The following is a 17,720-nucleotide window of genomic DNA, read 5'->3' on the forward strand; positions in this document are numbered from 1 at the left end:
CCCGCACGACATTTTGATGACAACTTAAATACAGATGGAATTCAATATCAGAAGACACCACTTCCCATAAGCACGCATCGGTGGTGCAATGAAGCTGCAATCTCTGGTTCTCTGCCATTCACATCTAATTGAGACAAGGTTTGCAGACAGAACAAACAACTTTTATTACACTACTAGATAAAGTCAGAAAAAGAACGGTGTTTTTTTGGTGCACAGCCCTTCTTCACATTGGAAGCTGAAGCAATTCTGATTTAAGAGCATTTTCCACCTCTGAATTACAAGAAGTCAAATGATTTCTGCAGCTAAGGACCATGACAACAGTGTTATTTTAATTTAGTACCACGAAGGACCATGACCCCCTGGTCACCCACTTTTTCCTATCTGCAATGCAGATTATTACTCTTGCTATTGTGATTTGGAAAGAATCCACACTGTAATTACCTACTGCCACTATCAGGATTGAGAAGTAACAGTCTTTAGCTGACTCTTAACCCTGCAGATGGCTTTATAACAGCCATTGTATTTCCCAGCTAACAAGCAGATGCCTGACACCCAGATTTTCCTTCAAACAGCACTTACTTTGAGGCCTTCGTTCTGGTAGCTCTGCAAGATGCAGTCAAGAATCCCCTTGTACTTGTTTAGATAAACTCCATCAGCCTGGAGCCGACTTTTCACAACATCCATTGGAGTAGCAGTCCCCCAGGAAATGGCTCCTAGAAGAATACAGAAGCAAATGCTTTCTTCATCCCAATACACACACCTGGGCTTTGGCCATGACGTGGTATTTGAACAACTTCTCAGTATTTCCTTGGCTGCAGGCCAGCAAATGGGAGCGCGATGCCTCACCTGCTGCATCATGATGGGGCTCTCAGGGCATTCACCCTGCTCAGGTGCAGAAACTGCATTTCTGGGAGCAAAGTTCCCTGTTGCAGAAAGAAGCGCTGAGATTTGGGGGGGGGGGGTTCCATGGGTATTCAAATGCAGGCAGCCCAGCAGGCAGACAGGGACATGGTCTGCTGGAAACAGACCACCTGAACTGCAGGGAGCTGCCATGTGGGGCCATGTCAGGAAATCTGGAGTCCTCAGACAATATTCCAAGTTGAGTATAAGAGGCAGTTTCTTCCCATGCAGCCAGGGATAGGCTCCATACAACTATCTTGCCATTTCTGTACAGAAACCCTCATTTTAAACCAATTAGCCTGCAGTTAGATGGGACATTCTGCCTCTCTGAAAGCTCAGTGGTGCTTCCAACAGAACAGAGCTGCTACGTGTCAGACTTGTACACGTGCAGCAAACAGTCTCCAGTTGTTCCCACTTCCCCAGACACATCACGTTGTTCCCTTGCAGAGAGATGTCCCAGGTTATGAAATTTCCTTGCATGTGACTGCAATATATGGCACAGCTGGACAGACAAGAGCAAGTCCAGACCTATGTGAGTGTTGGGGCATACTAGAGAAGCTGTCCAGATGGGCCATGGCTCAGTTTATTTACAGTAAAAACACAGAAAGGGGGTTTTAATCATTACTTGATATAAAGACTGACCCGCCTTTAGGGATCTTCAACTTATAAACCACCAATGAGCGGGTAGGGAGCGTATGAGTGAACTTGCACACATGGGCATGTCAGGGTGCATGTCAGACAGCCATCCAGACAGGTGTGCACAGGTGTCCCACTATGGCCCTGGGGGGGAAAAAGGTCATCAGCCTCATGTCCCCTCCTGACAGGCAGCCCCAGGCCAGCCCTGGATCCCAGCCCCAAGACTCTCCTGTCCTTTTTTGGCCCATGTTGTGAGACAAAAGGCACTTACCTGCAACACCCCCTGCAAGCCAGATGGAAGCAGGATTAGGGGAAATGCTTCCATCAGGGGTAATCCAACCACAGAAAAACGTGTAAGGGATGAAATACAGGCAGTACCCAGGAACATCCCTCAGCAGCATCGCTCCCATGCCTCGGTATATCCCTGCTATCCCTTCTTTCTGTAGCACTGTCCTAAAGCAGTGAATAGGGCCTTGATACACAGGAAAGCCAGGAACTGTGGGCTTTAGTTTAACATTGGCTGCAAACAAACAAAGTATTTTTTTTTTTTTAAAGATACAACATTACAATATAATAGCTCTATCACTAATCATCCAGCTCCTTGCAAAAGCCTCCCACCACCCAACAGACAGAGATCACTGCCATCGTTCTTTTGGGATCAATACACACTCTGGGAAAAGAAGCTTTTAGACAGAAGACTTAGGTCTAGCTTTAGTAGATGTTTGGACACTTCAGGTCAATTTTTCTTAGATGCAATTCACGCATCCCAATCTGTGTGTATTCAGTGGAACTTCTTAATGACTTGAAGGCTATGTGCCCAGTTTTCATAGGTTTCATGCATCTCTGAAAGCCTCGACCTCTTCAGAACCTGACCCTTCCAGTGCAGAGGAGTGAGATGCTTTTGGAAAAGCACCAGGTTGCTAAGCTGCAGGGAAGCTTTTAAAAATGGGCATCATATTATTTTGTCAAAGCAGCCATGGTGCTGTTGGTGGGCTCTCCAGGAGACCTGGCAGCTCTGGGCAACGGGAGCAGCCACAGAGGCAACGTGGTTATAAAGGGAGACATATGGATAGAAGAGGGTGCCTGCTGTAATACTGGCAGATCTGGGAAGTCAGCCTGAGAGCCAGAAGCATCCCTGGGAAGTGCAGTTGGCATCCCTGGGGGATACATCCTCAGGTACCCCTCATTTGCACAGAAACAAGAAACTGTGGCAACAGACTCGTTAGCTGGGAAGGTGAAAAATGGCCTGAAAAAAGAGGAAAACCATCCTGAGGAAGAAGGAATTGGCCACAGGTATTGATGCTGCCCACTGCAATTCTCACACAGCCCTGCACATTGGTAGCAGTGGCTAAGGCAAATCTACATCAGGATCCCAAACACAGAGAAGACCTGCAGAGCAAGGAAGAAGGAATGCTCGCTTTCCTACCTGTGCTGTATGTCTGCGTTTGCATCTGCAGCCTGATCTTCACCAGGTCAACAGGCGTGCCAATGCCAACGGAGATGAACCCAGCCACTGTGCTGGCAAGAGCCACATCCACCAGTGCCGGTGCGTGGGATGCATCTCCATGCCTCAACTGGCCCAGCAGCCGCTGCGTGTTGCTGAAGACACCAAACACCACTGAGCTGTAAACAGCAATGCTGGCCAGCGGGAAGGACATGCCTTTGAAGAAGCCAGCCACCTAGGTGGGAAGGGAGCAGGAGGTATGAGGGCAGCTTGGCACGGCTTACAGCCCAAAAATCAGCAAAACGCCACCAGCTTTTCCAGCATACATAGCCAAACCAATGCGGGTGTTACAGCCTGACCCACGTGGAGATGTGGGTAGTGCCACTCATTGCATCTTCCCCCTGCAGAGAACTGACAGCAGGAGGAGGCTGCAGCCTTTCCTCCTTCATCCAGCATTGGATGGAAGCACACCAGCTTTGCTGGTCTTCATGCAACCATTGGTATCAACGCTGATTTGGTATAATTGCTTAACGTATTTATTTACCTGTCTTTCTGCATTTCCTACCAACGCATTTTAAGCAAGATAAAGTACTTACCGACTCATTTCTGTACACAGTAAGAATGCAGTTGAGTGTATTTCCATATCCCTGTCCGGCTTGCAAACGAGTCTGCAAAACACATTCACAGAAAGCAATTAAAACCCCCCACTTGCAGCTGGGTGAAAGCTTGTGCTGTGTAAACAACAGGTACATTGCTTTGAGAGTGCATCCTCGCTGAGCTGTAAAGAAAACAGAGCAATAAAACAAGATATATGTGCATCCACTCCCCTTGAACTTTGCCAGCAGCCGGGCTCGGCAGAGGGCTGACGCTTCCTGCAACATCTGGAAACGATGAGTATCAAATCTCCAAGCCCAGGACAGCCACCCCAGCCCAGCACACTGCTCACAGCAAGGCAATGGTGTGCAGCACCGCTGTCTGCAGGTCTGTGATTTATGGGGGAAGTTCGGGCACAATATGATGTGGCACTCAGCGGAGGTTGGGGTGCATGGATGGAGGAGAACTCCCTTAGGAGACTCCCAGGGTGCTGCTTTTAAGACAGAAATACGAATCAGGGCCAAATTAACAGAGCTCCATCTCAGAAATTCTTTATGCTCCTCTCAAAAGTACATCTTTACATCATTTCCAACAAAGATATTTTGTTTCTGGAAAGCGATGGCTGTATGCATGCTTTACAAAACGTGCCTACAACAGCTGTGAGAAATGACATAGTTGGTATCATTCAACATCCCTCCCCCTTATCACGTATATATATGAACACACGCACACATTTAGCTCCTCTTTTGCTCAAGCTGCTCACAAGTTTGCAATGAGATAATCCTTACAGTAGGCGATGCATTTTGGGGCTCAGAGGTGCGTGAAGAAATGGAAACCCCATTCTGTTGCTTCAGCCATTAAACCTTTGCACAGAGATCAGAGATTTTTTTTTTTCCCCTGCAGGAGCCTCATTTGGGTGTTTAAAGCCCAAAGAAGCTCATGTGTGGGGAAAGCAGGGTGACTGAACCAACCACCCGGTCCTGAGCCAAATGGGCACAGTCCAAGCCTGCATGCAGCCCACAGGTTCCTATTTTGCCACCATGGGCTTGTTTCTGTTTTACTTCTTTTTTACACAGTAACCACGTATTGAGAGGTTCAAGTTAATACATTTCTTGAGTAACTGAGGGCAACTGAGTGTCCCAACAAGGTGTTCTGTGCCCCGGATAAGCCATGAGCACCTGGCACTGAAACCCTGCTGGCACCTCTAAGTCAGCTGATAAGAGCACACGTGTTCCTCAAGAAAAAATGCACTTTTCCGTTACATTTTAATGAGCACACAAAGGCTCTTGGGTGAAACACAGAAATAGAACAAAGTTCTGTGGAAATGAATGCAAAGTGGGGGTTGAAAAGTGAGTAAAGGTAAAATGACTCAAGGCTTTGCAAGGCTGGGGAAAAATGGTGTTGGCTCCCCACTTCCCATCCCCTACATTTGGAAAGACAGCAGTTCTGCCTACTTGGTATTCCCAAGCCGTGGCTGAGCTGAGTGCACGAGATGCAGCCTGACACTTGCATTTACAGGCGTGAAGGATGGGCTCCTGGCACCCACAAACGCAGTGCAGTGCTATGGGATCCACCATTGGTCGGTGCCAAACTCCCCCCCAGCCTGGCAGTGAAGGCCCCAAGCCTGAGATGGGGATGCCAGCATGGGAGCAGAGCAATGAGAGAGTCCAGAGATGCCTGGCACACTGTAAGAAGGAGAAATGAGGAAGAAAGGCATCATCCATCCTCCTCCATGGCTCTGCATGACAGTAAGCTCAGTTGGGGCAGGTGGTGTTAATGTCTGCATGGAGCTGCCTGTACCAGGGCTGGCAAACCATCTAGCCCGTGTCTTCTTTCTCTCTCAATCCTTCCCTCTGAGGAATATTTTCCTTGCAGGAATAGTGAGTGCTACCTGTCATAGCCTGGGATCCCAGTTTCAGCATTCTGCTCTCACAGCATTGCCCACACTAGGGAAACATGTAGAACTGTGCCTGGAGCTAAACAAACACAGCACTCTCACTGCCTCCTGAATGCTTTTTCAGGTGGCAAAGTTCAACAAAACATTAGCAGAACAGTTTGGTAAACCCAACGTGATGTAAGGCCAGTTTTACTTTTCAGTATCAATCCCCACCTGAAGAACTCACACATATAGGGCAGCCCTTCACGCCACTCCAAAACTGGAGAGGAAAAACACTCAGGTCTATGACAGGCTTTCTACCCAGGCTAAGTTCTGCCTTGCAGTGATGGAAGAAGTGAGGGTCTTTGCAAAGGAGGCCACCTCCCCAGCCAAGGCTTTTCGGGTGGTGATGTGAGAGCAAGGATCAGTGCTTTACCTTGACGGTGTCCAGGGGATGGCCCACAACCACACTGGCAGCTCCTGGGGATGAAAAGAGAGAATGAGGCAAAGTGCTGAAGGGCTCTTTGTGCTGGAATAGGAAGCAATGGGCTCACAGGGAAGGAGGAGAGATTTCCAGGAGAAATCCCACCCTGGGCTGAGCCATAGTGGGCCTTCTGTGGGGCCACACAGGAGCCAGGCAGACACACATCTTCCCCAGAACATCCTCCTGAACTCATCACCTGTACAGCTCAAAGGAGCAAACAGAGGAGATGCCCTGTTTCTACACCCTGCCCACAAACCACCTCTGTTTCCCTTGCATTTGTGTCAACTGCAAAGCTCCAGCACGGTGAGGGTCAGGTTGGAGGTGAGGAAATACCTGCTGGTTCTTACAGCAACACACAAGAGCCCACTGCTAATGGGGACTGTATTTCCCCTCCTTTGCTGCTTTTCTGAGAGCAGCTGATAGGGATGCCCATCAGGGATGATTCAGATGAAGAGGATCTTGCTCTGTAGCAGTCCCTGGGATCTCATCAGCCACATTCCACGTGGTTTCCTTAGGAGAAACCGTCTCATTCCCTGACACCACCCTGCCCATCTCCCCACACTGCTTGCTCCCAAAGCCTCTGCAGCAGAACAGACTGCTGCTTGCTTCCCCCTTGCTCCTAGAGGGCGAGTGATCCATACAGCATGGCCAGCTGTGGGATCCCGTGTCTCCCGCACAATTTTCAGTGCGTTTGTGGAGATGGTAACTAACCTGTGCTGCCTCCACACCTGCAGGTCTCAATGCAAACCCAAAGCCCCTTCGCTGGGTTTACATCAGTCCTTTAGAGACCTTGAGAAATTTCTCACCTGTACGGCAGTCAGACTGAAAAGAGCACAATGCCCTCAGTCAGCACATTATGACTTCACTCAGAATGCAACACTACAGCATCCCCCTGTCCCAGACCTTGAGCAGAGACCACCTTCAGCCCAGTGCTATACATGAAGACTCACATTGGATATTAGGAAAAATATCTTCTCCCAAAGAGCAGTGACGCAGTGGCAGAGGCTGCCCAGGGAGGTGGGGGATTCACCATCCCTGGGAGTGTTCCAGGACCATAGAGATGTGGCACCTGGGGGCACGGTCAGTAGGCATGGTGGGATGGGTTGGGGTTACACTTGGGGATCTTAGATGTATTTTCCAACCTGAATGACTCTATGACTCTAAGACTGGCTGCTGCCACACCCAGGGTGGCTGCTGAGTGCTGGTGGCCATTCACCTGTGATGTCCTGCCCTGTGCTCAGGGTATACAGCAATGGCACAAGACCAGCGCAGAGCCTTCTGGCAGAGACTCCGGTTTTATTAGGTCCTCCTATTAACCCAGCGTGGCTGCTCAGGGTCTGCGAGCCACCTCACCCCTCTGTCCCGAGCCCGGCGCCAGCACAAGGCTGCAAATTGCTGTGAGCACTGCACTCAGCCCCACGCCCTGCCCGTCCCCACATGCTTTGCCACCTGTCACACAGCAGGAACGCGAAGTTCCGAACTCTCAGGCACAGCACAGCGCGAGCGTCCCGACGGCCCTTTGCCTTTCCTTTCCTTTCTCTTATCTCTATTCCTGACGGCTGCGATCAGCATTTTTCTTTTTTTGCAAACCGGGTCATTGCCCCTTCCCTCCCCGCTGCCTGTTTGCTGCACCTGGAGCGCGGGGGCACCGAGGGGCACCATCCGGGGGTGTGCGCGGCTGCGGAGTGCGGGTTGGCTGCGACGGGACCCGGCCGAGCACCGGCTGATGCCCCCGGACCGGAACCCACGGGGAGGGGAGCGGCACCGGCGTCCCAGTGTCCCACCTGCGGACGAGCCGAGCGGTGTGCCAGCGAGATGCTGCTGCCGCTGCTTGAACGTCGTTACTACGCCCACGTAACTTGTTCTTTGGGAGCAAAAAGCACGCACCCCCTTCCTCCCCGGTCCGACGCACAGCTCCTACATGCCACGTCTGATTGCCCCCACCGCGCACGCTCCTGGCTCGCCCCCAGCCCCGCAGCACTCACCGCCCACCCAGCCGGCGGCGAAGTCCTGGAGCTGGAGGCTGCCCATGCCGAGCCGCTGCCGAGGGGGGCCCGGGGGGGTCCCGGCGGGGCCGCAGCGGACGGCTCGGAGCGGAGCCCGGCGGCGGTGACATCACGGCCGGGGCTTAAAGGCGCAGCGCGGCCGCCCCCGCCCTACCCCGGGCCCGTCCCGTCGGGAGCGGCCGCTCCGGTGCCGCTGTCAGAGCCGGGAGAGGTGGGGCCGGGCTGGGGCCGATCCGCTCTCGGCTAACCGGGGTCAGATCCGGTGCTCTCCTTTTCACGGCGGAGCCGTTGGTGCCGGGAGCCGGAAAAGTAGAATCGCTCCTTCTCAAAACAGACAGGAGGGGACGGGGTGTTCTTGATGAAGGGTAAAAGCAAAGATCGTCGGGGGATTGTTCTATAAATTCCCAAATTAACGGAGTTCAGTGGTGAAGAGCATCTCTCACCGATTTACTGTCCCTTTGCTTCACTGAAATCTCACTGCTGTCTTTTCAGGAGATGCATCCCCTTCTCTATTTTGAGAAACAGTGAATAATCTCTCAAAAGCCCCTTTCCTTCTCCACAGCATTCACAATTTCCCCATGTCCCTATTCTCCCTCAGCCCTGCCTTCACCGGATTCCAGAGCCCAGCTCTGTTATTTTCCCTCTCTAATTTAGCTCACCCTCCCCCAACACCTCTCTGAGCAGTGCAACAGAACCACGGGAGGAACAAAACACTGAAACCCGGTGTGATCTCAAACCCTTTCCTGATCATTCCCTGATCAGGAAAGGTCAGGGAATTCAGATCATTTGACTGATACTGAAGACTGAACTCCCCTTCCTGAATGAAAGAATCCCTGACTTCGAGCCCAGCCTGACTTGTGGAATCTAACTCTATAACCACAAAGTAGTTCAAGCCTGGCTATTTCACCTCCTGGGTCATTATAATCATGCCTTATGCCAGAAGAACATCCAGATGCTCAACAGCACACTTCCGCTATCCCTTTGCTTCTTAACCATGTCATTTATATCCTTGTGCTCTCCCTCTTTCTTTGACTGCAGAGAGAATGACTTTGCAAAAGATGCTTTGGTCCTTCCCCATCCTACATACACACCCATCTCACCTGCGATTTATGACAGCCCATTCTGCAGGGGTCAGATTGCCACAGATAGCAGCTCCTCGGATCAGTGCTGGATGCTTTCTGAGAAGAATGGCATCAGGTTCAGCACACCGCCTTGCTGCAGTACCGCATTGTTTGTGTCAGAAAGTATTTTGGCTGCACATTCTAGTAGGTACACAGGTGGGTAGTTCACAAACAAAAACTCCCGAACACCAAAATACTGCCTTAAAATACAAATACTTAAATCTGTCAGTGAAAGAATTAGTATGTGAATTTGCATTGGAAAAATCATCATTTTCCACAGAAAGATACACAACGATTCAAGCTGACCTTACAACAATGTCCCCTTCTGTGCGTGCGCACTGGAAACCCAACCACTGGGTTGGCTGAAGGGAGCTTTTGTCCACAAATTGCCTATAGGGATTTGATATCAGCTGTGTGGTTATCAGCTCTGATCATCTACACCCAAAACCTGAGCTCTGTCAGTGTGCAGAGCACCGTGCGCCCCCCAACCACCCGCTCAGCTCCGGGGGCTGTTGGCCATGTAAATGTCAGAGACAACACACAGAGACTCCTCAGCTGTTTGTGTCCTCAGACGAATTTGCTTTCTTCCTTTCAGATGGGATTCCATATTTGCAGTGATACAGAATATTGTCCTCCTTTTCCACGCACATTCTCACAAAGCCAGAACTGGCTGAGCTAATTATTCAGATCACAGCAGCATTAATCATTAATCGTGGCAATTCTCTGCAACTCCAAGCAATGCGTTTCCACGCCAGATTCAGAACATCTGCTATCTCAGGCAGAACACTGGAGATGATCTTTGTGCGGTGCTTAACCGAAAGCAAATGTTACAGGGACTTCACCATAACTCTCCCAGCCTGGGAGAGCAGGGTGGGGTAGATGCAGGGAGCAGTGATGCTCTGCAAGCTGTTCCTCCAAACAGACTCAGCAGCCTGCAGGGCATTTGTACCTCTTGCACTCTTTGCAATACCCCAAAAACCCAATAAATCAGCACAGTCACTTGTGTACAAGCTAGAAGTGCTTGACATTCACCCGTCACAGCAAAGTACAGCCCCCTGCACTGGGCTGCTGCATAGCTGTCCTCAAAGATATTGCAGGCTGCAGCCAAGCAGTGAACAGAGCAGCTCATTGCTGTCCACAACCAGACAGCACCAGGATCTGCGCATGCAGCTCACAGCTGCCAGAGGCTCTGCTTGTGCTGACAGCACTGTTGTATGGAGAGTTGCAGAAGGAGACAGATTTTTGCTGCTCTGAATCCCAGCCTGGCCCTGCAGCTGCTCACAGGAACACTGGTTGGAAGGGGGTGAGTATAGTTTAGGGTTAGGGATGAGGAATCTTCTGCCTCCTGCCAAGAGGGGGAGCAGGGAGGTTGGGTTATCCTGGAATTCACTGTTCCTTCTTCCTCCCCACAAAACCACTTCTTTGCACAGCACTGCACTTCTTTGCCCAACTGATGTGCTTCCCACAACAGGTGCCAATGCTTGAGATAAAAGCAAGAAATCCCCCACACCTCAGATGTGGTTTGTGGAGGTAAGCAGTTGGGTAACTCACAGTCACTCCACACATAACCACTCATGGGAAATCAAAAGCAACTCAGCAGAGACGGAGTATGTCAGAGATGAAAAGAGATTGCACGTTTCTTGCCCAATCATAAAGGATTTCTGGTCTACGATGAAGTTCACTGGAAATACTGCTGATCCAACAGTACGTCACCTTGAAGTATTAACCTTTTAATGACATACAGTGGCTTACGCTGCTGGGCAAGAGAGAAGTAAAACGACATGAAACCGTTCAGCGGTCATCAGGGTCTGATGGCAGATTCATGAGCAGATCTGAAAGCAATGCCTGCAGACCCCCAGGGCAAAGAGTGATAAGGGGACAGCTTCATGGTCTGCATCTGCCAGACACATCCAGGCAGCAGGAAGACAGGTCAGGGGGCACATAGCAGACATAGCTGTCCTGGCTAGGAGCTACTGACCAAGCTCATTTCTGTGGGAATGTGTGCAGAAGATGAATTAGGGACTGCAAAGACCAGAAGCAGGCATGGAGGCTCTGCTATCAATGGCTGCAAAGCTTTTCCCTGCCCTCGAGCTCGGTACATCTTGCTAAAGAAATATTTTCCCAGGAGGAATTAGGCAGCACAGGGAAGCCTTCAGTCTCTTCATCACCCATTTGCTTATTCTACTCTCTAGTGGAGGTCTCTGACAAATGCCTGGAGGAGCTGTATCCATAAGGACAAGATACATCTTATACCAACAGGGTACTGCAGCCATGGATAAGGCTGAAAAAGCAGGAAGTGCCCCTGGCAGAGGCAGGCATGCTGTGGGTGTACTGCTAATGAGCTTAAGTGGAACACTTTAGTCAAAGGCATTCACAAGTTCCCAAGCTCTGACTGTAGCACCAACAGGCACCTGCTCAGCCTCTACCACGCTTCATAGAGGGACATTTCCACCAGCACCACCCTTACAGCAGTTCTACTAAGGCAGAACAGAGTGCTGCCAAAGAAGAGGTCAAGAGAGGAGTCAATGTTCAACCAGCACAGGCCTCAGTAACGTGGGCTGTGCAACAATATGATGGTCATGGGGAAGCGACCAGCTGTCTCCTGGAAATGGTGACCCCCATGAGCTGCTCTCCTACATGTTGGGACCTCTGTGCTCTCACAGAGAGAAATGGGAACCAGGAAGACAGGAGCCACAATAGGGCTGGCTAGGGAGAAGGCTCTTCTCATCGCTTTGGACAGGGTTTGCCCATTCAGACTTTTCAGTTGCCTTCTGCAGCTGTCAGTGCCTGAGCTGCTGATCTCAGCAGCCTCTGCAAGCAAAGAAAGTCATCCCTGCAGTGCAGCCCACCTGTTCCATGTACCTGCCCTAGGGTGAGCTGTGGCCGTGACCAAACAGGAACCTACATTCACATGTACACACCTGCACTACAGAGATCCACATTTAGGTCAACTCCCATCCTTGGCTTCCAGGTCTTGTGCTGTGCCAGCCACCAGATGAAAACCCAGCAGGCAGGATGAGCTCCAGCTTGGTGAGATCACCTTCCTCCTGCTCCTGGACAGATGTGGTACTTGGCATGTGCTATAGCAGTGCATAACGCACAGCTTCTCATGCAGACCCCACTGGCAATTGAAAATGAGAATAAAACAGTCTTTTCTGCTGATGAAAATTGGGTATCCAGCTCTTCAGAAAACTTAATGGCTGCTTGGAGCTTGGCTTACGTAAACGACCTTGAAATTCTCAATAGTTGTAGTCATTTAGTCCTCAAATTTAGATTAATTTTGTGCGTGTGCATTGTCTCCAGCTAAATATAGCGTCCTCCACATTCACCCCTCCAAGCATCCTTCCACCCTTCTGCTTCTATTATGCTCTTCTAGGAAAGGGATTTTGTTACGCTGCCAAGCCCTGCTGGGCCGGGGTAGTGGAGCATCATCTGGGAAAGAGGAGCAGGCCAATTTCAAGAGGTGAACACTACCATCTGCGAGACAACGTCTCTGCCATCCATAATGCCAAGAAGAAGAATGGCGAACAAAGTTAAACTGAGGTCTTCCAAGTTGCAAATAGCAATCAGAGGGCTTGAAAACCGCAGGAAAATTTACGTGAGAGAAGCAAACATCGCTTCTCTGTGGGCAACACTTTGGCTAAACAAGCACAGTGAGATGGTTTCTCATTTATGTTAATGGAAAAGCATCCTTTGTTCGTGTTCAGTCCCACTCATTCCCTGCTCACAATGTCCTATTTAAGCTCTATTAATTCATCGCAAAGACTATAGGAAGAATTTGCCTTCATCCTCACTGGAGGGACTCACAGCATCACTGCCAGCAAAAACAGAACACAAGATAGCAGCAGAGAAGGGCTCAGAGGAAAAAACATTGAGAGAAAATGGGAAGATTCAAAGCTGTGCATTATCTCTGCTGGAGAAATGCTGGTGGTTGTGCCCTTGTCGCACTCTGATTTATAGGAGGGAGGGGAGGTTCTTTCAATATATGCGTACCCAACAGCAAGATTAAGACACAGCCAGTCAAGTGTCAGCCCAACCAGTTCATTACAAACCCTTTGCTTAGGAAGATGGGGAAGGGGAGATGGGCAATAGAAGAGAGATAAGAAATAAAAGGAAGGAGTCTTTGCAGAAAGAAAGAGACACAGTCATCACCATGGGTCCAGTGTGGTTCACTGTGGATCCATTGAACCCAAGAGCTCATCTGGCTACTGCAGGGGATGGCAGAAAGACAGGAAGCTTCGCACCATAGCAGCCCCCAGGGAGCCCTTTCCTAAGAGGTTTTTCCTTCTCTTAGTGAAGTCCACTGCTAAAAGTTCCTTTTCTTTGGGAATTCTTCTCCAAAGCCCTCAGTTGAGTGGGGACCTTTTATTCCCCACTTTTCACTTCCTTTTTTCCCCCCCTCTTCTCTCTATTGGCATGACGCATCCAGCTCAACAGATAAGCCACCAGGAAGCAGGGCCTTCGCTGCCATACACAAGCATTATCACCTACTGCAGAGGTCAGATCCCTCACACCACACGCCCAAAAAAGGCTGCTTGTCCCACTTCTGGGTATCTTTACAATCGCACAAGCAGAAGTACTGTGGCACAGTGGCACCCACTACTTGCCCTCCTCGATAACTCACAGTTGTCAGTTAGAGTCTTACCACCAAAAAAGCCTTGCAAAGCGAGCTTTGAGCCAAGCAAAAAAAGGGGGAGGGTTCAGAAAACTATCTTTCTCAGCTGAGAGAGGAATTCACCCCTCACTAACCTCTTTATAACAGTTATGTGACCTTATCAGCCCAGAATACTGCAAAGTCCCCCAGTGAAGCATAGAATAAAGCTCCAACACCTCTGTGCAGCCCCCTCCTCCCATCCCAACTCAATGGGTGACTATGTGAGAGCTGCTCACCTCTGCTGCCTGAGCATCCAGGGAAGGCAACGTGTTGCAGCACAGGGCCAGGCCTCCTACTGAGCCGCAGCAAAGCAGAGCTACAACTGAGAAAAAGTTACATACAAAAACTCCAAGCCCAGCCTGGACCGTTGCTAGGAGCATATAGGTTTGCCGAGTGGCTATTTGTAGCTGCTGCAGTGCTAGCTAATTACCAACTGCAATCAGTGCCTGATCCACACCTTTCCTCCAATCACTGCTGGAGCAGCAACAGCTGTTCACTGCAATGCATTCCCACCAGCAAGGAGAGCTGTGTTTTGTTGCTTGAGGAAGGCAGACCTGCAGGAGGGACTTCACCCAGAGCAGCAGTTGGTGACCTGGTAATATTTGGGCAGACAGTGCCACCAAAAGGATGTAGAACAAACTGAAAAGAAGTCTTATTTTGGTGCTTTCTGAGCTGTTGCCATGACAACCTCCCTCCCCAGGTCTTTGCTTTGTTCCCTATCAGCTCCTCAGACACTGGGGTGCATCCATCACCATTACAGCCCCAAAGCACCAAGGATGAGAAATTAATGGGTTGGGTCCTTTTAGCCCAGCAGCTCAGGGGTTTTCAGCCCGCAGTCTTTTAAAATCCCTCGGGTACCAAATCCCAATGCAGAGAAACCTTTGAGGGGTTTAAAAAAAGCACTTTCCTCCACATCCTGCAAAGCAAAACTTCGTTCCGTGTGCATCTGATTAACGGGAATACTGAACTCAATTTTCTTCAGAGGAGGCGTTACCAAAGGGAAATGAAGAATATCGGGGTGCTTTAGGAATCCAAACTCTGCTTGTTTTATGTGACTACGCTGCTGGGTGCAGCTCTCCAGCCCAGGGAACCACGGGAGCACCGCACGTTGCCCTTCTCTATTGGGGCCAAGCAGGAGATGGACCTCTCTGCTGATGCGCTGACAGCACAGCTGCCACCTCCTCTGAACCAGAAGCAAAAAGAGAGGTTTCTTTATATAGAATAAGGTGGGTTTGGTGTTTCCTTGGTGCTGGGTTATCAAGCTCGGTGGCTGCAGGGGGAGCTCCTCCGCTGCGCTCCCAGCAGCACGGCCCGGCAGGAGGCAGGAACGAGCGCTTCTCTCCTTCACTGTAATCCAAACCTTCGTCTGCTTCTACAGGCACATTCTTGCACTGACTAATGATCAAACCAGGCTGCGCTCTCCCTTGATTTTTCCCTGTTTCGGGGGAGAATGGCACCAGGACGATGTGCCATCACAAGGCTCACGGGGAGAGCACCAGGATGGGGACATGGGTGGATGCTGGTGCTGCCCGGCATGGTGCCCTCTCTGGCTGACAGCGCCCCGAAGGTGCTTTCACAGCACTCACTGAGATCATTTTTTGGTGAGAGCTTTCAAATCCATTTCGTTCCAGCATCAGATGCATATGCCTTGCTCATCATCAGCCACGCGATGGTTTAAAAAGCTGTTCTCTTCCCTTACAAATCCTGCCACGGTTTTACTCCTGGATGCTCTCAGGTCTCCTCTCAGCCTGCCGTCCAGCAGTGATGCAGACCACCTTTAGGACTGTGATTCCCAGCCCTTGCCTTGCCACACGTGTGATTGCTTTCCCCTCAGTGGGTACACCAGGTGCCAGATAGCAGATGTCACTGACAGACTGGTTGGAAAGGGCCAAAGGTGGTGGTGAATGCCCTTTCCAGTCTGGACTGTGACACTGATATATACGAACACAAACACAGTTACCTCCTCAGGGTGTTTTTGCTTGGTTGGTCTTATTTTGGTTTGTATTATTTTCTTTTCATATTAATTTCAGCATCATTTCTGTGGAGTCATGGAGTCATTTCTAAGAGTGATGTCAGAGAATCACAGAGCCATTAAGGTTGGAAAAGACCACTGAGATCATCTGGTCCAAGGAGTAAGCCCAAAGCTGACCGAGCTTTGTGGCGGCTGCTATGTGAGCACTGGGGCAGGGATGGGCAGTGGTGAGTGAGGACCCTCCCAGAGGCAGGCTGGGCTGTGCAGGGAGGAGGCAAGTTCCCATTTCCATCCTCAGCACTGCTTGGGTAGGGCACGCGGTCCCTGGTGTTCCAATGGCATCTGGATTGCAAAAAGGCAGAAAAGAGAAGCAAGAATGAGAAAAACGCTCCCAAGGATTTGAATGAAACACCAGATGACCACTTCTCAAACTGCTCCAGGATCATCCCACTACATCTGTTGTTGCTGCTCAATGGAAAAATGGTGAAAAACATGCAAATCATATCAAAAAGGAGACGTACAGAACCCCTGTGCATAAAAGCAAACAGAAACCTGTCAGCTTGTTTTATTACCCACTAACTGCTGCTACTACACTGTGCTCTCTCCAGCCCATGCAACCCAGACCTGGGAGCTGCACCTGGAGGTTCTGTGTCCGGCCATGGGGACTGATGGGGACTTCAGCCCCATCAGAGGGGCTGTCCCAGCCATGCAGCACCAGAGAGCCCAAAGAGAATGAACTTCAGCCACAATTAACACAGCAGCTGCACTCAGTGCAATCAGTGCCAGCAGCACTGGTGTTGGTAGCACCCCTGGCTGCTCCTCTCCTGCACAGACCCACTGCGAGGCTCCCCACTGCCATCCCTCCTCTTTGCTGTATGGGCTTTCATGTTTTATTAAACCTCAGAGTTCCTTGAAAAGCAGCATCATCCTGATTTCTGTCCCTTCTTTTCCCCGTGGGACAGCAGCAGCAATATTTGAAAAGGCAAAAAATAAAAAGCCCATTAGCATTTGCTTGCTGGTGAGTCAGGAGTGCTGTGGTTTCCCTTCAGCTCCTCTGGAGTTTTCAGTAGTTCCTTCTCCTGTCCATTTTCCGTGATAACTGAGTATGAGAAACATCTGCACCCCATTAGGAGCAGCTTTGGGTACATAAAACCGAATACAAAGGGTAAAAAAATGTTTGATGGCCGAGTCACGCTCTCATCCAGGAAGCAATCTGGCAATCAGCACAGAGTCCCCGGAGCATCCAAGCTGGAAAACAGGCTCAACCCTCATTTCTAGTGCTTCAGTGAAGCTACTTACGCTGTTAAAAGCCTTAAGCTGCTATGATTCATACCTAGAGCATGAGGAACCCGGTGTCTACTGTGTCACTTAGTGGTGTAGGCTTCCTTTTTGGTAAAGATTGCCCAGTAAAGTGCTGTCACAGTGCCAACGCCTGCAGAGAGGGGCTGTTACCCACTTTGTGTCTGCTACACCAATCCCATTCACTTCTCATTTGCTCAGAAGCTGGAACTGAGTGCTCGAAATCTGACTCAGCAAGAAGCTTCAGGTGGATATGATTCGGGTAAAGTGGAGCTCTTTGGTTATCCACCCATCAGACAGCAATGAATTGTGGTTAACTGAGATCCTCCTACAGGATAGGTCCTGTTGGGCTCAGGTCCCAAATTCCTCCATGGCCACACAGGAGCGCCCTTTGCAATATTTCCTCAGAGGCCAAATGGACAAGGGATGCTCAGGCTGCCTAATGTAAGCCATGGCCATCAGGGACACCAAGAGGGTAGGATGCAACCCAAAAGTGAGCTCCAATTGCTGCTGCAGGAACCACTGCCCTGCCCAGCTCTGCGTTCAGCAGCTTCAGGCTTCCTGTGCCAACGCTCCAAACTGAGTAGCCAGGGCTTCAATGGATAACTAGAAATAAATCAAGACAGTGACAGACCAGAGCCAAACGCCTTGCCACACTGCATAGACAGAGGATCATGGCTTGGGAAGTATGGTGATTAATTTGTTTTCATAGAGTAATTACCTATTAAACATTT

General features: G+C 50.2%; 1 protein-coding gene and 1 long non-coding RNA gene across 7 annotated transcripts in view; one reads left to right on the plus strand and one right to left on the minus strand.

Moving 5' to 3' along the window:
• Positions 1-17,720, minus strand: part of SLC25A48 (solute carrier family 25 member 48) — a 90,071-nt gene that overhangs the window by 4,079 nt on the left and 68,272 nt on the right. For 2 of the 6 annotated variants that reach the window (XM_046900372.1, XM_046900371.1), the window contains exons 4-8: positions 5,887-5,930; positions 3,577-3,648; positions 2,963-3,215; positions 1,808-2,056; positions 580-713 (exon numbers count right to left, since the gene is read on the minus strand). In XM_046900372.1, coding sequence (XP_046756328.1) covers positions 580-713; positions 1,808-2,056; positions 2,963-3,215; positions 3,577-3,648; positions 5,887-5,930 — 752 coding nt within the window. Of the gene's footprint in view, positions 1-579; positions 714-1,807; positions 2,057-2,962; positions 3,216-3,576; positions 3,649-5,028; positions 5,799-5,886; positions 5,931-7,919; positions 8,040-17,720 lie in introns of those variants that run through there. The other 4 variants (XM_046900374.1, XM_040646918.2, NM_001389564.2 and 1 more) reach the window with 3 other exon arrangements.
• Positions 6,736-12,194, plus strand: LOC121106744. The gene is made up of 3 exons (XR_005839694.1): positions 6,736-7,014; positions 8,979-9,217; positions 9,657-12,194. It is a non-coding gene; the product is annotated as an uncharacterized LOC121106744 (long non-coding RNA).

Source organism: Gallus gallus, chromosome 13, assembly GCF_016699485.2.
Source record: "Gallus gallus isolate bGalGal1 chromosome 13, bGalGal1.mat.broiler.GRCg7b, whole genome shotgun sequence".
Lineage (NCBI taxonomy): Eukaryota > Metazoa > Chordata > Aves > Galliformes > Phasianidae > Gallus > Gallus gallus.